At 39.1% G+C, this 27,326-nt stretch overlaps 1 protein-coding gene across 1 annotated transcript; it reads right to left on the bottom strand.

Annotated features, from left to right (window-relative positions):
- Nucleotides 1-8,696: 8,696 nt before the first annotated feature.
- LOC116315272 (chemokine-like receptor 1) lies at nucleotides 8,697-10,272 on the bottom strand. Its single transcript, XM_031733523.2, has 2 exons — nucleotides 10,251-10,272; nucleotides 8,697-9,799 (listed from the first exon to the last, which is right to left on the bottom strand). The coding sequence occupies exon 2, from the start codon at nucleotides 9,786-9,788 to the stop codon at nucleotides 8,697-8,699; it is 1,092 nt and encodes a 363-aa protein (XP_031589383.2). The 5' UTR covers nucleotides 9,789-9,799; nucleotides 10,251-10,272.
- Between the last annotated feature and the right edge of the window lie 17,054 nt (nucleotides 10,273-27,326).

Here is a 27,326-nt window from a genome sequence, read left to right as displayed (position 1 = left end):
ATTAAAATAATCAAATTACAGCATTATTTATTTATGTTTTATGACCACTTTTAATTAAGTGCTTTAGCCCACTTACAATGAAAATGTAAAAAAAAAATCGCTCATGACCTGTGTAGTATGTTAACACTATTGGAAGTAAAAACAACTTGAACTCCAATTTTGAAAACACAAAAATGAGTATGACTCTGTGGTCTGGGAGAGAATCCTTTAACTCTGCCTGCAAAATACAGTATATAATGACCAATATTGGACAATTAATTATATAGCTTCTTCAAAAAAGTAACAGAGTTTTGCAAACAACATAGTTTTGTGCAGCTATTTACCTAAAATGCAGCCAAGGCGTTTTTTTTAAATAAACATTTCAAACTATTTACAGAACAATCAGGTGTTCTGCATCAAATTTGATGCCACACAAATTATTTGTACCACTCCAAAAAATAATTTGTCCACTATGAGATAAAGGAGAACAACAGCCTGATACCTGCAGGCCTGACAACAGGAGATGTATCACTCCTGTAACACCTGTAACATTCAGCAGTCGCCTCATTGTTCTGACACACACAACAAAACTATTGACTAACACTACACACTAACTACACAAGACAACACACTAACTTTAAACTCCAAACACGCTAAACGTCACAAATCTCTCACATCTCAAAATCTCAAAACACCACCGTCACTCTTAACCCCCCCCCTTCCTAAACAACTAAATGCTGCGTTGCCATATCATTTTTTTGATTGGTCGACATGGTACATTTTTCCACCAATAGGAAAGGTTGGGGGTTTTTTGGTTTTGTTTATGCTCACAGGCGGAGAGTGCTTTTGAGCGCTTTCTTTATAAAACACAGTTTTTACCGTTTCTTCCCACAGTAAATATAAACAACGATGGTATTCAGGAAGAAAACAAACGTTGCATATATTTTTTATCATAACTCTGGTTTTACGTGGCCTATCAACACAATTTAAAAACTGGTATAAAGTCCACACGTTTCCGTCAATTGTTCCATCTGTCCTGCTCACATCTCCAGTGGTTGTACACGTTGTCATTAACGTGGCTTCACTCCACATCAGCCATGCGCTTTGCTAGCTAAAACACTGGTGTCGGCACATAAGGACGCTGTCGTAGCCTGTCAACAACGTTGATTTGCTGTGTATATACCAGTCACCGGTCACTTACTGACTCACACTACAAAACAGAATGAATTGTTAACGTATTTATTTTAATTTCAATTCAGGTTAGATGTTTTTTTTTGTGCGCAATGCAGATTTTTTGTGCGCAGAGACCGCGCCAGCAGTGCGCAATTGCGCATGTCGCAGAAGAGGGAACATTGCTCCTGTGTGTCATTTTAAGGTAGGGTAGGGTAGAGCAGCAATCTCGTGCCATGGACTACGCTGGACTCTGCCCTGATGGGGTCTAAATTTGAGTTTGGGCTGATGTTGCCAAGTCCCTCCATTAGGCCCAGGGTTTTGTCCGCTGGGATTATTCATATTTCCCTCTGTCTCTATATTCATGTCCTCGTTTGCTTCTGAAGTAGTGAGGGAGTCAGGGATTTCCCTTTCAGAAGCTGCCTTGCTGTTTTCTTGAATTTCTTCATTTCTCAGGTTTGTACCACCAACCACGTTGTTTTGGGCTTCTAGAAGAGCCAGAGCATATGCCTGAGTAATTGGGCTTCTTGGTGGTTCAGCCACTCTTTTCTGTTTCTGATTTTTTGTTTTCTTGGGTTTCACGACCATTTCCGTTTGTGCTTGTGCCACAGGAGATTTTCTAGGTCTTCCGGGTTGTCCAAGCTCATTTTTTGGTCTTTGCAAAATTCTTATTTTTGGTGTGATGAACCTTTTCTGTGTGTGCTTCTGCCATTGTAGATGCTTCAGCGTTTGCGTCTGCGTTTCTCTGCGTCTGCCTTATCTTTGTTTTAACAACCAGGTTGCTTTGTGTTTCTGCCATCGGAGATTCACTGCAGTTGGCTGAATTTCTCTCTTATTTATGGATTTCTAAGACAAAATGTCATGACATCAGTATGATGTCACAGGCTTTGTGCCTATTGAAGTGTAGTGATTGGATACATTTCAAAATAAACCTAGTGCAAATGCAGGCTTTTATTTTGTGGCATATGCTGAATTAACACTATTAAAGCTACTCTACAGGAATTGCAGTAAAAAGTCAAACAAAAGCAAAATATATGTTTAAAACAAATGTTGTTAAAAAAACCTAACCAAAGTAGAAGACGACTGTTTAGTAGAAAAGTATTTGAAATTTTTTCATAATGTAAACTACGACATGTAGAAAACTTTCATGTTTAGTGAAAGATATTTATTAACACTGTCCAATGAGAGTTACTGAATGTCTGTAGGCAGTGAGATCTTGGTGGTTGCCTAGGCGACAAAATGTCATCACGTACACGGGTATTTTTTTCTATGCGTTTGCACCTTTCGTCCATACATAAATGGCGTTTTCGGTCAGTGAAAACTGAGATTTTTAAAAATTCCTGCCAGGGTGGAGATTTTCAAAAATTCAATTTTTGCGTTTATGTGTGGACGAGGAAAACTGAGAAAACGCAAGCGTTTTTGGCTTTTATGTGTGGATGGGATTTTTTTTTTTTTTTTTGAACAAAAACAGGAAATCGCAGTTTTCAAAAATACCCGTGTACGTGTGGACATAGCTTTAAAAACTCCTGCCAGGGTGGAGAGTTTATGCGTTTATGTTTTTTTGGTTTTGTTTTTAACAAAATTAAAATACAAACAAAATGCACCATACATACATACATTCAGAAAATACAAAATTCAACCTTTGTACAAAGAAAAAGAAGATATAAAGACGGGGTCATAAAAGTTAACAGAGTATTAACTCACTAAATCAAAATCTTCCAAAATGGAAGCAAAAAATGCAGCCTTTTTCTTTTTAAGTAATGTCAAAGATTTAACCAACAGGTTTAGGTCGTTTTTCCAGTGAAGTAAGGTTGGTTTGGTCTTAAAAACAACAACATTTATGTATATATTGCTTACACAAGATTAATAAAACATTAACACCATAATTCACTTTATTTTTCTTCAGAAACACTCCAAACAATATGTTTAAGGTAAATGGGGCACTTTGAATCCCACTCGACTGAGGCCAGGCATCCAACCAAAAGATTTGTATAAAATTGCACAAAAAAATAGATGGTCCAAATCCTCCTCTTCTGTTTCATAAAATACACAATTACCAGTTTCTATCTTAAATCTATCACCAAGGAGCCTATTTGTTGGGTAAATTTTATTAAAAATTTTGAATTGGACTTTCCCTTTAGGAGGGATAGGGAAGGTGATATAATTAGTTCTTATTTTTCAATTTCTTCCTTTTAGAAATCTTTTAATATGTAATTACGTCTAAATAAATTTGGAGAATAAAGACTCCTTAATGAAACGCTTAGAAACATATTATTGCATTTAACATCACAAAAATGAATATCATCTATATATAATTGCCTTAACTTGGAGGAGATGTCCGAATATATTATATCACTTACAACTATGTTCTTAAGTGACAATGGAATGGATTTTGTAACCCGATTAAATTTACTTTTAGAACATTGGATATTACATTTTTGGCAAAAATTGTGATGCCCTAGAACATGTCCCTCCTCATCTACAAAATGAGCAGTTGCCCAAACACCTTTCGATAACTGATCTTTAATAAAAAAATAGATTTTCTATTCATCAGTATATATCTATTGCTCCAAAATCGGCTGTTATGTGGAGTGAAATTAAATCCCCGAAATAAAATCATTTTCATCATTTTCCAATAAAGAAGGACCTGTTCATGGAATTCAGAGAGTTTAACCAGTAGCTTAGTAATTTCAAAGTCACATTTTAGGAGAAAATCGATACCCCCCAGTTTGTTAAAGACCTTACTTGGTATAAGAAACCAAACAGAGTGAGGACTATTTAAGAAGGATTTTAACCATTTAAGTTTCAAAACACCATTCATTATATCAAAGTCAATTGTGTTTTCACCACCTTCAATGTATGGTTTTAACCAAATCATCTTTAGATATATAATGGCACTTATTCCTCCAAATAAAATAAAAATCAAACTATTAATTGTTTTAACAACTTTATTTGATATAGATAAAGAGTAAGCCCGATATATAAATCTAGATAAACTATCCGTTTTGGTTAATAATATTCTCCCAAAAAATGTAATGTCTCTCTGTAACCACTTATTTAAGATATTATTATTTAAAATATTTACTTTTTCTAAGATTTTGTGATCTCTTGAAATTGTGATGCCCAAATATTTCACCTCCCCCTTCATCTTTATATCATACAGTAATTGTTAATAACCCTCCTTTAATGCCAATAGTTCACATTTATTTAAATTTAACTTAAAGCATGTTTTTGAGAATGTAGTGATTATTTGTTTCACCAGAGGAATCTGATGTTCATTTTTAAAGATAAGAGTAGTGTCATCCGCAAGTTGACTAATTATTAAAAATTATCCATAATCTCAATTCCCGCAACATTGCTGTTCTTAATTAGAATTGCGAGCATCTCCACAACCATTATGAATAATAACGAAGAGCTTCCACACCCTTGCCCGATTCCTCTTTGGATGCTAAATCATTTAAAAGTGCCATAGCCTAATGACACAATAGTCTATTCTAGATTTACAAGCTCCATTTGGTTTAAACCAGGAAAAGCTCTTAATTCCTGGATTTCTTACTCTCCAAATATCTGTCAAATTATTATTTAACAAAAATTCTCCAATTAGGTTATTTTTTTGTGGTCTACCTGTTCTTGAGGGCCATCTATCAGTCCATTCATCAGGCATCATATTCCAATCGCCACCCATAGCCACCCGCTATCCAATGAATGAGTCTCTTGTAGAAAAATAGTTTGATTTTTGACCTTTGCAGTACAAAAATAAGGCCTTTCTTTTTACAGATTCTTTTAAACCCCTAACATTTAAGGAACCAAAATAAATGTTAACATTTAACATGAACTATATGCAGAATATCAGTCACCACTAGAAAAAAAAAATAAAGCAAGAAGAAAAAAGTACTGAAAGCCGAGCTCCTCAGACAAGTTTCCACTATTTCAGTTCTTGTCATTTTTAGTACTCCCGTGTTTCCTCAACTTTTGCGTCCATCAATGAAGGCATGTGGACCTCGAAAGTAGGCTCGTTTACCCGCACGTCTTGCCTCCTCCACCAGAGGCCATAGGCGCTGTCGATCTTGTATGTACTCCTGCGGTAACATCTCTGCGAAGATGCCTTCTTCCTTGCCAACTGAAGAATCTTTGGTGCGCTTCCACAATTCTTCTTTGATTCGCCTTTGTATGAATAGAATAATAATGTTTCTGTTTCTGCCATCAACTCGTTTCCCTAAGCGATGGACAATATCAACGGCCTCTTCTAAGTTCAATTCAGGGGCAATCTTCTGGAGTGTTTCCAAAACTTTCACTCTAATGTTCTCGTCTTTGTTTTCCTTCACCCCTTTCGGTTTTAAGCACCACCTCATTCGGTAGCGTTTTTATTCTCTTACTCTTCTTTTCAAGTCGCCATTTTCTTTAAGCAGCTGTTCATTCGTGTTTTCCAGTTTAGCAACTTTCATTTTGCAATCAACTATCTCTGCAGTGTTAAACTCTACAGCCTTAGCCAAGCTGGCAACCATAGCTGCACTTTGTCTGTTTTGTTCCTTGATATCTTCCAGTTGTGTTTCAAATTTCTTCTCGACTCCCAGAATGGCTTCAAAAATTGTTTTATTGGAGATATCATCTTCCTTCTCTGAAGATTTTGTTCTTTTCTCCTCTGGTGGTTGTTGTAATGGAGTTGGCGGCGCTGAGTCTGCTCCACATTCTCGTTTGTTTAGGCCCACATTATAATAATAATAATAATGGATTGGATTTCATATAGCGCTTTTCAAGGCACCCAAAGCGCTTTACAATGCCACTATTCATTCACTCTCACATTCACACACTGGTGGAGGCAAGCTACTGTTGTAGCCACAGCTGCCCTGGGGCAGACTGACAGAGGCGAGGCTGCCATATCGCTCCATCGGCCCCTCTGGCAGCTTCGATGCTAGCATAGCCATAATCACTGACTTTAGCATGCGAAGACGTCTTAGCATTGGAGTTTGATGGGACAAATTGCAGCTTTGCATGCTTAATAATCTTTTGGGCATCCATGGTTGTAATTCAAGTGGAGGGAGAACAAAGTTACTTAGCAAATTTTACTGTCTTTTGGAGCTCCTGAAAAAACACGACTGTTCAAGCCACCATCTTGGTGCCCTCCCTCGTTTAGCCGTTTACGTGTGGACGAGGAAAACTGAGATTTGGTCATGCAATGTCAAAGGTGTGCGTCTTCTTTGATGTGACGCTGTGCGCCACGTTATTGTTTACATGAGATTATTTCTACAATGACGGATAGAGAAACAATACTGTTGCTGTTAATCTGACTATCTGCAGTTTTTACACACTTACATATACACACGTAGTTACTGTCCCTCCATTTACAAAGACAGAGGCGTCAGAGTGAACTTCGGACGTGGCTTCTACATTCAACACAGCCGCTGTCACAAGTCAAATCCCGACATCGGTTTTGAATAAATGTACTTTTCTTTAAAAAAAAATTTAATTAATGTATGCAGTATGCATTTAGTTAGTTTATTCCTAAGTTGTAAGTCTACACCAACCAAAATACTGCCTTTAGTTATCAACATTTGAAATGTTGAAGGCACTTGAAAAGTGAAGCGAGATCGATCAACTGCAGACCAGACAACAAACGACGGAGGCACCAGACGAATGCAATCAAACGATGAGTTTATTGACACCGGAGAACAACCATCAGCATATGGCCTGTTTTGCTCTGACAAAAATACATTGGGTTCTGGTTTTATAGCATAGAGGATCACACCCCCACATACACGTCAATACAGGTCAAAAATACATTGTGTACAGTCATTGTTTACAGACAAGGGTACATCTTGTACAGCTCTAATAACTATAAACAGACATATAACTTCTCTTTTTGATAACACCTTCCTTTTAAGGTAATAACTTCAAGCTTCAGGGCCTCTAAGGGCTAATAATTGACCCTCGTCATCAATCACTAAGTAGACAGAATTGGCGCAGGTCTCAAAAAAAGAAGCAGAAGACACTTGGGCCTTCGCTCAGGCCTGCTACTAGATTTATGTGTATTGTAAGCATGCATGCAATTAACCTGCTATGTTCTCATCTTCCCTCAACATGTATCACCTGGACACTCTCACCAGTGAAGCTTAAAACCCTTTTGGATAGAACATCAACTCTAAACAAGCACAGATATGCAATGTGTATAAAATGAACTCTACCTGTGAATAGAATGAATGTGATGACAAACATATTCAATGCAATATGAACCCTGTAAGAAATATTACTGATAAAATAATACTGTAGAACATGTTATTAATGCATTTATCATAAGACAGATTATATGGTAGCAATAAAAGAATCTCTAAATCCCAACAAAAGTAACACAAAATTATCTGCCATTCCAGGAAAACCAAAATTTTTTGGAAGTACTTAAGGTTTTGTGAGGGTACAAAACCTTGTTTAGTCTTTCCCTCCCAGGCTGCTAGACTTCTGATTGGCCAACATTTCGTTTTTAGCGTTGACATGTGGACGGACATAGTTTTTCAAAACTGCGTGTGTGGACGGGATTTTTTCTTTTAAACAAAAATGGAAAATCTCTGTTTTCAAAAATACCCGTGTACGTGTGGACGTAGCCTCAGTTTCATTGCTGAATCTAAGAAACAACAGGCTGTAGATGGGGACTTTAATAGAAAAATCTGTATATATTTAGCATAAGATATGAATCATTCATTTCACTAATCCAAGTATGCAAACTAAAAATCCCGGAAGAGCTTATAAGACCACAAACACTGTTGAGGTCCAGTTCACTGGACTTGCCTGTGGATATTTTTCCTCTTTCTTACTTTTTGCCTGTTGTTGCCTCTGATTTTTTGTGTCTTCCAGCTGTTATTATCCAGACTTTGAATTTATTATTTGATTTGCTTATAAAGAGTACTTGAGTGTTTTGAAAGGTGTCTATTAAAACTGTATTAAATGTATGTATTACATTTTTTTAAATTACAATACAAATTTAATGCCACAAACTTGTCATATACATCGGTGAGTTTATGTGCACAACATTATGCACATGTGGTCTGTGCATGTACACACATGAAGATTTTGACATAACAGCATCTATGAAAGTGTTTATTTTGTAGAAGTCACAACTCAAACCTCGACTAGAAAACTGTCTAAAAGAGTGGCTCAAACTACTTTCAATATTTAAACTGTCATTTGTAGTTTTTCTAAGCAAAATCCGCAACTGTTAAGATCCCATCAATACAGTCCAAATCAAAAGTTAAGACCACTTGAAAATGGCAAAAAATCATATTTTACACGATTGTATCTTAAAAAGGTCCAGGTAGAGCTTCAACATGCAAAGAGAAGAAATGGGAGCATGCAATGCTCACAAAAAACAATGCTTTAACTGAAACTTCTGATCGGGACTATATTTGTTGATGCTGTCTCCGCTTAGTGAACAGCAGCGCCCGCTGAAGTTTGTGTGTAGAAGTGAAAAAGGCACCTGGAATTGCATAAATAGATTTTGGGGATTTTGTGCAAGATTGATGATTATTACTTACTTACATTACTTCACATGTCAATATTCAAATCTGATTCTCTTTGCTCTGACTGGTGTCCACTGTCTTTGAGTAAGTGTGAGAGTGTGCCTCCACATCCTGGAAGGCAGTCTCGAGCCAATTCAGGATGGATTTGCGGATTTCTTTCTTGAAATCTTGTCCCATGAACACATACAGCAGTGGATTCAGGCAGCTGGTAAAAAATGCCAAACTTCTAGTAAGAGGATTCCCAACAGCAATGACATAGACTAACGTTTTATTTGGAGCAGCAGCTCTGAATTTCACCAGCTCAATAAGACTCATGATGTGAAAGGGAGCCCAGCACAGAAAAAAAGTGATGATAATGGTAGCAATGATCTTGAGGGGGCGACTTGACTTGCTGGCCAGGACACGGTTTCGTCTGAGACGCTGGATGATGACAGCGTAACAGGAGACAATGACAGTGAAGGGAACAACAAAAAGCAGGAAGAAACGAGTGATGATCATGGCCTGATGACGAAACTTTTGCATCTGAATAACAGACGGTAATTCATAGTTATCAGAAATAGCATAGCTGTTGAAGCAGAGGATTTTGCCTTTCTCAGACACTTTCTCAGTGTTCCTGAAGAAAAAACATGGAGCGCTGAGAATGAAAGCCAGTATCCAAACACAGAGACTCACACAGGACGCCTTACGCAGATTTCGGTGATTCTGAGCCCACACGGGCCACACGACAGAGACGCATCTATCCACACTGATCACCACCAGAATGTAGACACTAGCAAACATGTGCAGAAAGAGCACCATGGTGTTCAGCCTGCACATGATCTTACCAAAGGGCCAGTGCATCCCCAAAATCTTGTATGCCACATTCAAAGGCAGATATGCTGCAAAGATGAAGTCAGCCACAGCAAGGTGGAGGTACCAAACTGTGTTAACAGTTTTCTTCATTTTGAACCCAGTGACCCAGATAACCACTCCATTCCCAAGCACACCAAGGAGAAAGATCAGGGAATAAACAATGATAGACATGGTGTTGAGAGACTGCTTCAACCCGGGATACTTAAATGTATGGGCATTCCCATCAGGTAGAGCAGTTGTATTGATTTGATTGAGGGAGTTTGTGGTTGACTCCATCATTGTCTTGAGACCTACGACATAAATGTAATTAAAAGTCATTTTTAATTTTTTATACATTTTATACTTATATTTAATTTTTATATTAATAAATTACAACTAGATGTTTAATCTTTGAAAGAAACACTTAGACCTTGGTCATTTTGCTCCTTTGCACTGACTGGACCATGATAAATATGTGCTCGGATCACGTAAAATGCTTTTTTTTTTTTATGTTTTCAACTGTTGGTAATGTTCAATAAAAATATTTCATCCATTCCAACGTGCTTTAAAGAAAGCCTTAATTTCAACATTTTACAGTATTTTACTGTATTACAAGCAACAAGTTTCACAAAGTCAAGTTACCTAATGTTAATTAATTAGCGTAATTTATTATTTAAATCAAAATATATCTGTATCTGCAGAGTTTAGTGGTTAACATTTTTGCCTAACAGATCATGCAGCAAAATAACAAAGGTTATGTACCTTAAGTAAAGTTGCCTTGTTGGTTTTGGATGGACTGATTGTAGAAAAATGCCTAATAAAGATTTGACAGGTTAATATAACTCTGTGCAAGGGGTGGGTGGATGTTCTGTTGTTGTCACTGTATCATTGCAAAATCATTATAAAAAAGGCTGTTGAGTTTCTCTGCAGGCTGAAGATGACTAAATTTGGATATGTATATAGTTTGTATTGCAACAGTATGACTGTAGAATTTTGCAAAGTTGTGAAACTCTGAGGTTAACTGTTTTGTTTTTTCACGTGTGTGGTAAGTATCAAGTTTTGTTTGAAACTCAGAGAGACCAAAAGAACTAAACTGTACAAGCCTTGTACAGTTAAATCATCTTCTTAATGCAAAGGAAAGAAAAATAATAAATCCACACAAAACTCAAAACACTGGGTCAAAGACTACGCAACGTGACAGTGATAGTGCTTACCATTGATAGCTGACCTATTTCAGATTTCATGTTGTGTTAAGGCACAAACTTTAAAACCATCCTCTGACCTCTCTTCTTCATGTGCACCATGTATCATCATTCTTATGCTGTTTTACCATTTCACAGTATGGAGATTCTCCCATGATCTCTGAAAGATGGGCAGGTGCCTGGATTTTTGAGGACTGGGGGGGACATAGTGTGTAGTTACTCTGCTAAGTCACTGTGTTTGAGTCACGTTGAGAAAAGTAATCAAATTTCATCCTAAAGGAATGACAGTATTTTTTTACTACTGTCAAACATAAAAATTGGTAAAATTGTACCTGAACAGTATGGCAGAGGAAGTATAAACTACAATATTGTAGTCTTTGGAGAAGCACCTCATGTAGTTTTGTTACTTTGTGTTGACGGAACCATAAAAGTAGGTTTTCAGTTCAATAAAGAAATAAGAATTACAATATGAAATTATTTGTGGGCAATGCCATACACGGTAATGGTGGCTGTCTGATGCTGGGTGAGAAGATGAATTTTACTATTGATTGTGCAGTGGATGGGTAATTTCACTGAGTGGAAAACTACATGTTTTCTTAAATCAATAAAATAAAATAAAATAAAACAAAGAAAAGTTTTACTAGGTCTGACTGATTGTTACCGAAAAACAAAAGTATATAATAAATCACAGTTCATCAACAAATGCATCATCTATCACCGTTTTTCTGTTTTAATGTTTTTATCTTTTCATTTTTTGAAAACTTTAAATCTTTTCATTTTACTTGTTCATTGTATACAGAGCAAATAGCTGTTGTTGTTGATGAAAGCACAGTCCTGATCAAATCCATATGGAAAAGATATATATAAATCTTATAAAGTTTGTATCTGTCTTGTGTGAAACTTGTATGAAAAGCATACAAGAGTGAAAACAGATATAAGATCCCTTGAAAAATTATATAAATGAAACTTGTATGTTTTGGATACTTACTAAAACAATATATGAAGGTAATGAGAAAGTGGTCACTTTCATGAGTAAATCATATAAGCCTTATATGATTCACTATATGAAGTAGGCCACATCTTATGCAAGTCTTTTATAAGTTTTTACTATTTCATTTCCATATGGGAAAATTTAAGACCACTTGAAAAAGGGCAAAAAAAAAAATCATATTTTGCATGGTTGAACCATGAGCTTCAACACGCAACAAGAAGAAATGGGAGTGAGACAAAACATTTTTTTGAGCATGCAGTTTATTGAAAACAATGCTTAAACTGAAACAGGCTGCAGCCCCATAACCATCACACGGGGGTTACAGGGTTTTTTTTACCGGAAGCCCACACACACGGACCAGTACCTCCTCTTTGACTCCCACCACCACATATTGGGAGGGTCCACCATCAAATCCAGAACAAGAGCATCCCAGCATTGTGACAAAGTGGTTAGGCATGAACTCATTTACCACTTGTCCCTTAACCATATTGATAATTTATTTCCTTGTTATTTTACAGTCAGCCATAATGCTTTAATTTAGACATTGCTGGTGTAACTTTGCTTAACACACACTGTCCCGGGTTTGTTTGTGGTAGCAGTAGTTACATCCTTTACATCCATGCATATGTTTTTTAAAGCAAACACTACTAACTAGTGATGGGTCCAGCAACACTGACGCACCGGCGCTTGTATCAAGCTCACAGAGTGAAGCCTGTGTCGGTGCGTGCGTCGCTTTAAGAAAAAGTCACGTGATCGATACAGCTACTGTATCGCTCATTGCCAACGCGCCAAACTGTGTTTAAAAGGTACCGCATCCGCATCTGTCAACGGAACGAGTCGCCACCAAAAACCACAAAATTACTCTCGCAAAGATAAATAAAATACACATCTCTCCATAACAAAATGGAGCTCGAAAGAGAAAGAAAAAGAAAAAGAAATGTTTCTGCTGTGTGTGATCATTTTGATCTTTTAACTGCAAATAGTTTGTCTGTCTTTGTTTCAGTGTAATCTATCAGAATAGGAAAAACAGCAATGTGACCTGCAGTGTAAATTATTTCATTTTATGCAATGTCGCATCTGTTCTGCATGGAGCTTTCTTACACAAACAAAAGCACCTCCTCAGTGTTTAGGCATTACAGAGCCAAACGTGAAAATGAGGCGACAAACACACCAAGAATCAACACAAGTAGGCCTATATTGACACTGAACAGCTTTATCATCATTTTTTTTATTAATATGTGTTTTATTATTTTGAAATCAAGCATCTAGGAAGAGTGTTCTGGACCAGGCAGTCCTGAATTTTATTATAAAGGACTGTCAACCCCTTAGTATTGTGGAGAGTGTCGGAGAGAAAAATTCCGAGATCAGAGGATCCTTTAACGTACTGGGGGAATAGGAAGACGTCTTATCAGAACCTTTTCCACCTGGCTTCACAGTTTTTGTGAACCCCAGCTTCAGCTATGCCTGTGAGTTTTCCAAAGCTGGGGAAATGGTGTCAAAAAAACCAAAAAAACCAAAACGCAATAGACTGAATGCAAAAACATTGGATAAACTTATTTTTCCGAATAGAAATTTATAATAAACTCTGAGTCAATTACATTTAAATGGGTAATATTATATTCACAATACTTTCATTTAATTTTCACTTAATGTAATTCACAGTATATTTTAAAGATTTCTACAATATTTGCAATGTAAAACATATAAAATGATTCCATGGAAAGTACAATACCTTACAGTGTACAAGTATGACTAGGTCATTGAATCAGTGTCTGTTGCGAGTCTCAAGTAAGTTGCCTGCAATGATATTTAAGGTCCAGCAGGTGTCAGTATGGCGCAAAACAGCAACACTGTGTCGACACAGTATCGATACAGTTTGGAGAATGTGCTGAAACGCTTCACGAGGCCTCATCTACCCATCACTACTACTAACCATGAGGTCATTAGAATTTTCTTCTGTTCACAGGCAAATGTCTGGTAAATTATGTTTCTTTATGTTGCTTTGGTTATACTTACCATGTTTGTCCATGTTGTTTATTCAGGTCCTATATTTAAGACAGGTATATGGGAAGGGCCGCCCCAGTACTTCCTGTTTATATAGGGTCATGAGGTCATTGATTGCATCATTGGGTGTAACCAAATGAAGGGTTTTTCATTTTGTATAGTATTGTTTATTTTCTTTAAAGTAGACTTTTGAGTTATATTGTATGCAGTGTTTTACTTTTCAAACCATTTAGCTGAGTAAATAAGTTTGTCAACTTCATGCATAATCTTATTCCTGTTCTTTGTTTAGAATTATATTGTTTGGTCTGACCCATTTGTTTCAATGGTAGAGACTAACGAGGTCAGGTGTGGGCAAAGTCCTGTATAAAGCAAGTGGGATTTTTGCATACCAGGTTGATTGTTTTATGGTAGAATGGAGATGATAGAAATAAAGTATACGTGGAGGAAACTTAAATGGTCTGCTGATGCTATTTATTTATCACCTTCCTTGCTGCTTAAGTTATGCTACCTCACAAATGGTGGCAGCAGTGGTTCCAGGCCAATAGGTGATAGCAATGCAGAAATCAACCAAGTCAAGGAAACCGCAAGGGCCAACAGATTTTCCCCCAGAGGAGGCCCAAGAGGATGGCAACCTGCCAGAAGCTATGGGTGAGCACGGCACCAAAGCACAAAGTCTCTCTGAGCCCTCAACTTTATTAAAAGGCTTGATGAAGCAGCATGCTGACCGTGAAGCAAAATGGGAGCAGGACAGACAACGCCAGGATGAACGGTGGCGGAGAATGCAACACCAGTTCAGCCAACTGCAGCAGGAGGTCCAGTCGGAGCGCCGGGAGCATCAGATGCTGTTGGAAGGTGCAGTAGCTGATTCCGGAATGAATCTGAACCCGTCAGTGCAGCAAAAGGTGCAGCAACCTGTTCAACAGAGAGGAAACCCCCCTGAATCATCCGCAGCACCACAGTCATCCAATCTGGGCAGAGTAAGCGGTTGGAAAGGCCCGAAGATGCAGCCCTATGGTGAGGATGAAGATATTGAACATTATTTAACCACTTTTGAGAGGATTGCAACAGGATTTCAGTGGCCACAAGAAGAATGGGCACTCCATCTAGCTCCACTTCTTACTGGTAAAGCACGTGCTGCATATGTTGCTATGGACACTGAAGAGACAATGGACTATGATAAAGTAAAAACCGCTGTTCTTGAAAAATTTCAGACTGAGACTTACCGAATGAGATTCCGCGACATGACGGTGAAGGACGATGAGACACCCAAAGAGCTGCGAACGCGCCTTAAAGACCTGTATGAAAAGTGGATGCTGCCAAAGGAGAAGACAAAGGACCAATTAGAAGATATCATAGTGATGGAACAGTTTCTCAGAGTTCTTAACCCAGAGCTTAGGACCTGGGTGAAAGAGCGCAACCCCACCACTTTAAAAGAAGCTGCAGAGATGGCAGAGGCTTTCCTTGCAGCCTGACGCCCACAAAAAGGGTACATGGTAGGAAAACCCAGTTCAGCCCCTGTATTTGTGGGTAAGTCAGGGGATGGGAATGGGTACAGAGCCCTAAACAGGCCCAAACAAAGTTCTCCAATCACTAGCAGTAGCCATGGTAGAGAAGTGTGTGTGGTATATCATTCCTGTGGTCAAGCAGGTCACTTTAAGGCAGATTGCCCAGGTCAGCAAGTCAGTAAGACTTACATGTGTCTTTCACCACAGTGTTCTGACTTGCTAGAGGAAGAAACTGAGTCTCTAGTACCCTCCAGTAATCAGGAGCACAGTATCTGTGTTTTCATTGAGGGAAAGTCGTGTGTTGCCCTCTTGGATTCAGGCAGTAGCCGCACACTTGTCAGGCAAGATTGTCTCCCTAGTGACTAGGGATGGTACTTTTGAAACGGTGCCGGTGCTTAAACGGTGCTCGAACCGGTGCTTAAAGAATAAAGAACACAAACTTTGTCCAAAAACCTCTTATGTTTTTATTTTTCGCAGTCATTTTTTTTCAGCAAAATGATAACAAAGTTAGACTTTTCTGTCGATACAACATAACTTCTTTGGTTGGAACCAGTGCTTAAACAATTGAAAACACAAACTTTGTCATGAAACCTGTCATGTTTAGTTGTTGTTGTTGTTTTTTTTTTTTTTTGTGTTTTTTTTTTTTTTTTTTTTTTTTTTTTTTTTTTTGTAAAAGATAATCATATTAGCCTTCTCTGGAGCTGTACGGCATCACTCTTGGCTGATGGCATGCCCAGCACAAGAGAAAACTCTTTTAGACGGCGCTGATGAGGCTGGGACACACAAGTATTTTTCTGATAGGGCAGATAAATTGGGCAGTGTATCCCTCTTACTCCACCACCAGGCCACAGGGTCTTGTCCAGAGGTAATTCCTGGCAGTCTTTTGTATATTTCAAGCTCCTTCTGTACCTGCTCTGTGATTGAGAGGACTCTACCCGCTTGAGAAGCAGCCTGTTGAAGCTCTCTGTCCTCATCCTCAAACAGCTTTTCTAAGGGTGACTTCTGGACCTTTCTTAGCTGAAAAACAAAAGAAGTGTGAGGTTTGCAAAATAAATAAAGATCAATTTTAGAATGTAGTGGTTGTGTTAGAAAAAATCTGAAATTACATATTTTTCTGGCTTGTCCATGTCAGCATCATCCACCTCGCTGTGTGCTTTGAGGTCCTCGGTGGGAGGCTATGAACACATAGATAGTAAAAGAGCATTCCTTCAACTTATAAACTACATGATGCAAAAGGACAAGATTGTACACACAGTGAAAATACCTGTGCAACTGCTGCTGTGGCATTTGCAACTGCTGCCTTCTCCAACCTGTCCCAGATGTCAGTAGCTGCCTCACCATCTAGCCTGCCTTTAAAACGTGGGTCCATCATTGTGGCCTCCTTCAGAAATTTCTGAAGGTTTTCATCCTTTAAGTAAAACAAGATATAACATAGGAGCTGATACTGAAAAAAGGTAACCCTATTTTTCATGAGCATTGATATTGTCTGCAAATACCTGATATCTTTTCTGCAGACTACCCCAGACTTTCTTTTATTGAAGAGGTGAAAACACTATCTTCATCACATCGTCTGAAATGTGCCTCCAGCTTGGCCAGGATGGGGATGATTTGGCTGCATGTGGGTGACTTGTCACTTGACACACACATGGTTGACGTGTACAGGACTTGCATGCACTTAATAAACTCCTCTGCCTTCATTAAATCAGTGTGCATGAACCTTTCTAGCCTGTTGAAAATTATTCACAATGTTAAAGGTAACTGACGTAATTTAGCTCTTACAAGTGATGCTCATGTCATTCACTCACTTGTCCTTCTCCATAGGCTTCCTCAGCCGTTGATCCAGAGCAGCTGCCTGGATTGCATCAAACTGCTCCATAAATCTCTCCACCATCAGGAAGAGAGAATTCCAGCGCGTCTTAACGTCAAGAATGACATTATGCTCTGGCAAATCTAAAGCACAGACACAAACATATTTTAAATTACTATAAAAAAGGTAATATGAATAACAATACTTCTTGATATGTAACTGCATACGCTACTTACTCAGGATTTGCTGCTTTTCTCTGAGCACAGTTTTGCTCAAGGATGAACGTTTGAGCCACACCACAACTGAACGGATTCTGGCACACCAGCTGGAAACTGCAGGAATGTCATACACCTTTTGTCCTGCCAGGTTGAGGGTATGAGCAAAGCATCCCACTTTTAAAAAGTCCAAATTTTTCAAAGCAACATCCATGTTGCTGGCATTGTCTATAGTGGCAGCAGTTATTTTCCCTCCCAAGTGAAATTGCCCCACAACGCTTGATATTTCTTTAGCCACAACTGGACCTGTTTGTGACTCATAAACTGCTTCAGTGCTAAGCACATTCTGCTTTATTTTGCCTTTGTAGATGTAGTGAACAGTGACTGTGAGAAAATGGTCCTGAGCAATACTGGTCCATCCATCACAGGTGATACCGACCTTGTTAACCTGTGCCAAATTCTGGATGAGGTTGCTTTTCTCCATGGAATACCAAGCAGGTATAAGTGTGTTGGATAGATCATCCCTGGATGGGAGCTGATACCTCGGATTAAGGGCAGAGGACATCTCCTTGAATTAAAAAAATAAAAACTAAATTTATAAAAAGAAAGTGTTTTTGACTTGAAATTTAATTCTTTTTTCCACATAAAATAAATAAAACATATAAACCATCTCCCTGAATAAATAGAAAATACATTTGAATTTTAATTAGATTTTTTTCTACCAGATAAAAAATTAAAAATAAAAACATATAGCTCACCCTTTATTCAAATATAGTTTACCTATAAACACCTAATTACATATTTACACCAATAATTTAGAAAACTCTTACAAAGCTAAGCAGCTATGAACATATTAACTTATACAGTATTATACAGTCTATAAGATACTATTTTTTTATGTCAGAGTAATACAACATTTTTCACCTGAATGATGGTGACTCCACCGTTGAAAATGGATGGAGATCTTTGACTTTTAATTTTGTCACTGCCCTATGAATTTCGTTCACTTTTTCTTTGGTCATTTTAGCCTTTTTGGCCAGGGTGAAGGGAGTATCTGCCATCAAACAAGAAGACAGCCGCATGTAACTACGACGGTGTTTGCTAGTTCACCTTACATGCATTAATTTTACAACGTGGTTAGCCTACTCAACTTAAATTACACACGAACAACATTAAGCTACTCACCCAGAATGGCTGCTGCTGCAATCATCATCATCAGTTATCATTTCTGCTACACTGACAGGGCTAGGGCCCGGACTCTCCTCTTTGAGTTCTTGGGGGATGTTGCTAACTCCGAGAACAGGCACCACACCCACAGTGGATGTGGTCAGTGTGAGGTCTTGCTGCAAGCCATGAAATGCGGTGCATTTCTCGGCTTTTAAAAAAACGCTATGCGTCGGCAGGTGTTTCATTAGATTCGAGGTGTTACCTCCTTTGCACATTATTACCTTAACCCTCTCAGGCTCAAATTAAGTTTTAGTTACAGGAAAAATCTGATATTTGGGGAAAATTATCAAAAAAAAAAAACCACTCATAAAATATGTATGTGGGGTAATCAGGTTGTTAGTGTTTTAACTGTTGCAAATCTGCAACGCCTGCCTTGAGAGGGTTTGCAGGCTGCTGAGTTTATATCTTTTGCTGTGAAGTACAGCCACACTCTCGAGCGCTTCGCCTTCGGCATTTTAGCTCTGCTCTAAAAGAACGTACGTACCTGGGCCCGCCTACTATCCTTGGAAAGGTAAAATGATTGGCTAGAATCCAAAGTGTATGACATCTCAGGAAAAAAAATGCACCGAAATAAAGCACCGAAATGTGCGCTGCTTTTCAGTCTGGTTACTACCGTTTATGTCAGAACCGGTGCCATAATGGCACCAGATACCGGTACCCATCCCTATTAGTGACACCACATTTTGTGGTAAAGTGAAAGTCTGGTGTGTTCACAGTGATAATGTTGATTATCCTATTGCCAACGTTTGCCTTCAAGTTGAATGAAAAGGAGCACGTACTTACAGTTGGAGTAATGGTTAAACTTCCCTACCAGATACCAGATGCAGAAGAATCTGCATGTTGCATGTGAAGGTCTGCTAGTAGTCACTAGGTCTGGTAATAAAGCTTCTCAGTCAGAGCCAGGTTTGAGTGAGTTGCCCTTGCCCTTTGCAGACAGTGAAATTCCGGATATTGACAGACTAAGTAGGCCGCATTTAAAGAAAATTAAAATGCAGAGAAGACAGGAAAAAGTGAGGGGGACAGAAATTGCTGAGTCACTTCCTGAACCAGAGATTGATGAGCTCCTGGTTGTCCCGAGCAATACTGTCCAACTCCAAAGGGAGGACCCCTCTTTAGCACCCCTGTTTGCTAAGAGCACGCAAGAATCAGCACAGATTACAGACAGAGTATGGGAAGTATTCATTGTTAAGAACGAACGACTGTATCGTCGTAGCAAAGTTGCTGACCAGTTGGTTGTTCTCAAAAGCTTAAGGTCTGTAGTCTTGCAGTTGGCTCATTCAGTTCCTTGGGCAGGCCATTTAGGACATCTTAAAACCTTTTCCAGAATTGTAACTCGCTTTTTTTGGCCACAGTGTCAGTTGACAGCCCTGAGTAGGAAAGGAGACAGAGCCCCACTCATTCCTATGCCTGTGATAGACATCCCCTTTTCCATAGCTGGACTGGCCATCGGGCATACCGGGCATTTGCCCGGTGGGCCGCTGGCGATTTTTTGTTTTTATGGGCCGATGGATTTTAAAAAAAAAATTTTTTAGGAAGGGTATATATAATGAAAGGTGTTGGATTGGCCAGTTGGTCATGATCAACTCTGGGCTGGACCAATTACAGCCGAGGAGGCCGGATGCACCCTCCCCCTTGTTTAGCAATCTTATAGACGAACTAAAGAAAATGGAGAACAAAAAAAGGAAAGGAGGTGTTTATGAAAATATCACTAAATCTGTCATTTATTAATTTTAATATTAATTAATGATCATGTCTCACCTCTAGTGTTCTTGGTCTTAATTTAAGGTTTCTACCATGTGTTGTACATTCGGGGTTAACTCGACCAAGCAGTCTTTTTGTTTCCGCTATGTACTGTTTAAAATCCAGAATAGGGAGGATGGTGTAGGTTTAAGTTTATTAGATTGATACATATATACCAACAAGGCAGTGTACATCAAAGCAGTTGTTTTCATGCAAAGGCTTTATGGTTTTCCTATAGTGATTGACAGATCACGTGACTTTTCGCGCATTGCATGCCAGGAACTCGTGTCAAAACAATCCAAGTACCGCATCAAATGCAAGCATTTGCAGCACCGCAAAACGTTCATTCTCCGGTTCCAGTACCTTCTTGGTTTTTCTTTGCCGCACAAAAAAGGAATGTACAAAACTAAGGAGAACAATGCCGGTCCGTACAAAGACAGACTCGACGAAAAGGCAAAGAAAAGATATGAGGAAAAAATCAAAGGAGTGAAAGGGTCAGACCCTTACGAGCACACAGAGTGGACAAAAGATGTTTGCGTGCTGCCCAACTTTCACCACGCTCAGATTTATAATTATACGGTTCTTGGTGTGAGTGCATACACTCATGAAGTTTTTAGTAACTTCAGGTCACTGCGACAAGCCCAGGTACAGTTTACCGATGGATGGGTACAGGACCTTGAAATGCACCGTGTAGAACGAAAGACCATCCTACCAACAAAAGTAAGTTTACCAGTCTCACAAATCGTCGTCATATATACAGATTCGTTAACCGTTTATTAATATAACCTTTGAGCTCAACGGTAATTAATTAGTAGTGGAAATAATTTCTGGTGCGCATTACAGAAATGTAGCAGTGACAGTAATATTGTATGTTGTAATCGCACTGGACAATTAGTGATACAAAACAACTGTTTTATCCTGTGAATAAAAGTATATGTTTTTGTCAATATACCATGGTAATAACAGAAGCGAAACGCAATATTGTGTCAGGACAATTCACTATTTATGCACAATAAATAAAGGAGCATAGCGCGACAATTTCTGTTCAGCGCCAGACTTGCTTGTAACCTATATCACCAATTATGTTAAGAAAAATGACGTATTAACTACTACAAATCACTGACCTTTGTGGGAATGCTTGGAGCAGACTAACATGTGAGCTGGAGTGTTCTGAGACATTATATTTGGTATATCCAGAACATCCGTCGGCTCTTACTTCGGAAACATGGCTTAAAAATTTTCTCTTCAACGACGTAATCCGATAAAAAAAAAACGATCTCTTTACCCGTCGGCTTCCCGTGGCTGTCATGCCACCGGCTATTGCAGTTAATAATACAACAGCTTCTTGCCATTTTTGTGTTTCTTTTTATCGCTGTGTAACTGAGTTCAATTGAAAGCCTGCGTGCGCTAGTACCTCTTGCCACAAGTTCCCAGAATCCTTGCGGTTTTACCCTGAATGACGTCACATTTTCAATCTCTATCTTGGTGGGCGGTCTCTAGTCAAAATGCCCGGGCCGATTTTTTGTCCCAGTCCAGCCCTACCCTTTTCTCGTGTTGCCATGGATATTGTCGGCCCATTGGAGAGAAGTACTTCAAGGGATAGGTACATTCTAGTGGTTTGTGATTATGCAACAAGGTATCCTAAAACTTTCCCATTGAGAAGGGTCAAAGCCCACCAAATAGCTAATTGTCTGATACAGATGTTTTCAAGGGCGGGTATTCCCAAAGAAAACTTGACAGATCAAGGATCAAACTTCACTTCTAACCTGTTGAAGGAAGTCTACAAACTTCTGGGAATTACCGGAATCAAAACGAGCCCCATCCACAAACTGATGGACTTGTTGAGAGGTTTAATAAAACCCTGAAATCAATGCTGAGGAGGTTCGTAAGAGAATCAGGAAAAGACTGGGATCAATGGCTTCTATTTTTGCTCTTTTTTTATTCTTTTTTCTTTCTTTTTTTTTTTTGTCTGTCCCATTTGTTTCTTTAGCCGTCAGAATTGTTGTCTGAAGACCAACAAGGATACCAAATGGATTTATTTTGCCAAATGGATCATCATGGCATTGCCGTATTGGTCCATTTGATCAAACTTTGTTGTTATTATTTATTTTATTTTCAGTTGTTACAGATGGGACAGACATGACTGGGGGATAGGACAGGGAGAAAGAAAGAGAGGAAGGAAAAGAAAAACAGAAGGAAAAGGGACAGTGAGAAAGGGCACTTACAAAGACAAAGAGAAAAAAAAATCCTGGATCACCTGTTGAGAGAAAAAGAAGAGAAAACAAGCAACAAAAAAAAACAAAGCAACATACTAAACACAACACCATCACGTTAATCTAGCTAAGTGTGAACAGCAGTAAATACTAAATATTGAAAGTTGTTGTATTTTGCTTTTCGCCTATAGAGAGGTACCACAAGCATCAACTGGATTTTCTCCATTTCAGCTCTTGTACGGCCATAATGTCAGAGGTCCACTGGATGTATTTAAGGAAGCTTGGGAGGAAGCTAGACCTGAAAAACGGTGCTCTTCCCTCTCTTATGAGTTGAAAATGAGGGACAAGCTTGAACAGTTTCAGGAACTGGCTCATTGTCACCTAGTAAGTGCCCAGCGACGTCAAAAACAGAACTATGACAAGACAGCTCGCAGGAGGACCTTTAAAGAAGAACAAAAAGTGTTGCTCCTTTTGCTAACCACTGAAAGCAGTCTCTTAGCCAAATGGCAGGGGCCATTTGTGATAAACAGGAAAGTAGGCCCTGTCACTTACGAGCTCAACATGCCAGGTCGTTGTAAAAAGCACCAGGTGTTTCATGTCAACATGTTGAGGGAGTGGATTGATAAGCAGGAGCAATCACTTCAGTTGTGGGCTCGTGTTGTACTGCAGGAAGAAGAGCCTCAAGAGCAATTCTTTCCCACCAGTACTGAAGAAAAGTTATTTCCAGATTTGAGCCATCTATCTCCAGAACAGCAGGAGGAGCTCGCGACCATAATGCCACAGGAGCTTTTCAGCACAAAGCCAGGCTACACTCATCTCATTCAGCATGACATATGCCTGCGTTGTCCGAATCAACCACCCATCAGGGATACCACCTCCAGAGCTAATGCCAGCATTGAAACAGTAGGTGGAAGAAATGCTTGCAACAGGGATTATAGAGCCATCTAGAGGTGAGTGGTGTAGCCCTGTGGTACTCGTCCCCAAGAAAAATGATGCAAGACAGAGATTTTGTGTTGACTTCTCAAAACTTAATGCTGTCTCTGTTTTTGATGCATATCCTATGCCAAGAGTGGATGAATTGACTGAGCGCTTAGTTAATGCTAAGTACCTCACAACACTCGACCTTTGTAAAGGTTATTGGCAAGTTCCCTTAACGGAGTCCTCAAGGGATTTAACTACATTCAGGGTTCCCAGCGGACTTTATCGTTTCAGAACTATGCCTTTCGGACTACATGGAGCTCCAGCCACATTCCAGAGGCTGGTGGACTTGGTTCTGAAGGGAGCTGATGGCTATGCAGCAGCGTATATTGACGACATTGTGGTGTTCAGCGAGACATGGGAAGACCATGTGAAACACCTGGCTGATGTCCTGCAACGAATCAGAACAGCTGGACTAGTCATAAACCCTGGAAAGTGCCACATTGCGCAGACAGAGGTGGAGTACCTGGGATACGTCATTGGGGGTGGGGTCATCCGCCCTCAGGTGAGTAAGGTTGAGAACCTTGCTTATTGTCCTCCAACAACAAAGAAAAAGTTGAGATCCTTCCTGGGTTTAGCTGGCTGGTATCGTCATTTCATCCCCAATTTCTCTACCAGATCAGCTATTCTTAGTAACTTAACCCGTAAATCATGCCCCAACAAAATTAAATGGACTCCAGAGTGTGAGGCTGCATTCATGGATTTGAAAAACTGTTTGTGAAATGAGCCTGTGTTGCAGTGTCCAGACTTTACGTGCCCATTTATTGTACAGACTGATGCTTCAGGAGTTGGGCTGGGAGCTGTGTTGCCGCAAGGTGATTGAGAGGATCAAAGACCACTGCAGTACATAAGCCGTAAGCTCTTCCCCAGAGAAATGAAGTATTCCACAATGGAAAAAGAAGCTTTGGCAATAAAATGGGCTTTGGACACTCTGAAATATTATCTGCTGGGAGGTAAATTTCTGCTTGAAACCGATCATCAAGCTTTGCAGTGGATGAGCAGAATGAGAGAGACCAACGCAAGAATCACAAGGTGGTATCTTTCACTGCAGCCATATTGTTTTAAGATTTGGTATAGAGCAGGGAAAAAGAATGTTGTGTTCCTTTCCCATTCCCGTGAAGAGTAACGGACTTAAAGGGGGGGGGCATGTGACAAAGTGGTTAGGCATGAACTAATTTATTACTTGTCCCTTAACCATATTGATAATTTATTTCCTTGTTATTTTACAGTCAGCCATAATGCTTTAATTTAGACATTGCTGGTGTAACTTTGCTTAACACACACTATCCCGGGTTTGTTTGTGGTAGCAGTAGTTACATCCTTTACATCCATGCATATGTTTTTTAAAGCAAACACTACTAACTACAGATGGGTCCTGCAACACTGACGCACTGACGCATGTATCAAGCTCACCTAGCAAAGCCTGTATCGGTGCGTGCGTCGCTTTAAGAAAAAGTCACGTGATCGATACAGCCGCTGTATCGCTCATTGCCAACGCGCCAAACTGTGTTTAAAAAGTACCGCATCCGCATCTGTCAACAGAATGAGTCGCCACAAAAAAACACGAAATTACTCTCGCAAAGATTAAAAAAAACAAAACACATCTCTCCATAACAAAATGGAGCCCGAAAGAAAAAGAAATGTTTCTGCTGTGTGGGATCTTTTTGATCTTTTAACTGCAAATAAGGTAATAGTTTGTCTGTCTTTGTTTCAGTGTAATCTATCAGAATAGGAAAAACAGCAATGTGAGTTGAAGTGTAAATTATTTATTTCATTTTATGCAGGTTAAATGTTGCATCTGTTCTGCATTTCTTACACAAACAAAAGCACCTCCTCAATGTTTAGGCATTACAGAGCCAAACATGAAAATGAGGAGACAAACACACCGAGAATGAACACAGGTCAGCCTATATTGACACTGAACAGCTTTATCATCATTTTTTTTTTAAATTAATATGTGTTATATTATTTTGAAATCAAGCATCTAGGAAGAGTGTTCTGGACCAGGCAGTCCTGAATTTTATTATAAGGGACTGCCAACCCCTTAGTATTGTGGAGAGTGTCGGAGAGAAACATTCCAAGATCAGAGAATCCTTTAACGTACTGGGGGAATAGGAAGACATCTTATCAGAACTTTTTCCACCTGGCTTTACAGTTTTTGTGTACCCCAGCTTCATCTGTGCCTGAGTTTTCCAAAGCTGGGGAAATGGTGTCAAAAAAACGCAATAGACTGAATGCAAAAACATTGGATAAACTTATTTTTCTGAATAGAATTTTATAATAAACTCTGAGTCAAATGGGTAATATTACTTTCACAATACTTTCATTTTAATTTTCACTTAGTGTCATTCACAATATATTTTATAGATGTCTACAATATTTGAAATGTAAAAAGATATAAAAAGATTCCATGGAAAGTACAATACCTTACAGTGTACAAGTATGACTAGGTCATTGAATCAGTGTCTGTTGTGAGTCTCAAGTAAGTTGCCTGCAATGATATTTAAGGTCCAGCAGGTGTCAGTATGGAGCAAAACAGCAACACTGTGTCGACACAGTATCAATACAGTTTGGGGAATGTGCTGAAACGCTTCACGAGGCCTCATCTACCCATCACTACTACTAACCATGAGGTCATTTGAATTTTCTTCTGTTCACAGGCAAATGTCTGGTAAATTATGTTTCTTTATGTTGCTTTGGTTATACTTACCATATTTGTCCATGTTGTTTATTCAGGTCCTATATTCAGTAGCGGTTTTTGATATGGGCGACATGGGCGGTTGCCCGGGGCGGCATCGTGGTGGGGGGCGGCATCACGGGCATCGGCAAAAAAAAAAAAACTCGTATTCATGCTGCCCGACATGATGCCATATTGGGAATGGCATAGCCACCGATCGGTTTTCTATCGCCCATTTGCTGGGAGTAAGGGCGCCTCCGTTAGTGAGGTGGGCCTGCTGCTTGCAGCACAGGGAGGAGAGGGTGGGCGGCGGGGATTCACTCACTGGCTGGAGCAGCATCTAATAACCAACTCGCAAAATAAAACAAAATAAAACAAACCAACAAACACGAGACATTATGATACAGACTTATAATTTGCACCGATGTTTTTTCAAAATTCTATACGCTGAAAAGTGAGCGCGAGAGCCCTCGGTGCGCCTGCTCTCTGCTGAAGTCAGAGTAAACTTTATTGTCATCTCCGCTACATACAGTCCAGTATCTAGAGAGACGAGAGGACGAGGCTCCAGTTACAGCAGTGCAAGTAAACAAACAATAAATATAAGAAGAGTAAGAAAATAAGGACCAGGGTAAAGGGATCAATAACAATTTAAAATTTATAATTTACAGTTTGATGATTTAAAGTCTCACACACAACCTGTCGAAAGGGAGGGAGCAGCTGCTTCCAAATAGAGCACATTTATTCATGATGTTGTAAATCCAAGCCCATTATGTATTCATGATTTGAATCCTGGGTTGTGCAAAATCCCAGAAATAAACCCCAGACAAAGTGAATCTGTGAACTAAGGTGTAGGTCTATTAGGTTATGTTGTGCTGATCCTCGAGTTGGGGGATGGGTGTTCATACTGGAGTGCAAAATTAAAACCAATGGAAGATGGACAAGAAAAGTTCAAAGCCATCAGGTCCTCAGTTTAGAGAAAAGAGGAGGAGGAGAAACGAGCAAAAGATACAGGTAAGCAGATGTGTCATTGGATAATGGCAGGTCATCCTGAAACAATCAGAATCAGAATACTTTATTAATCCCTATGGAAATTATGTGGGTTACAGTTGCTCCAAGAAGAAATGGTAAAAATAGTAACAGTAACAGACTAAACTTGTGTTACAGATTTTACCCATTTAAGAAATAGCACTAATATATACAGATCACTCAATTATAAATATCAAGGATTGACAGAGGTGATTATAAACAAATATCAAGAAAATTGACAAGAATATTACAG

This window comes from Oreochromis aureus, linkage group 11 (genome assembly GCF_013358895.1).
Source record: "Oreochromis aureus strain Israel breed Guangdong linkage group 11, ZZ_aureus, whole genome shotgun sequence".
Taxonomy (NCBI): domain Eukaryota; kingdom Metazoa; phylum Chordata; class Actinopteri; order Cichliformes; family Cichlidae; genus Oreochromis; species Oreochromis aureus.
This window is presented reverse-complemented; position numbering and strand designations above follow the sequence as displayed.

Bases quoted from the DNA above. Each gene is read 5' to 3' on its own strand.
- LOC116315272 (XM_031733523.2), bottom strand. From the start codon at position 9,788: ATGATGGAGTCAACCACAAACTCCCTCAATCAAATCAATACAACTGCT.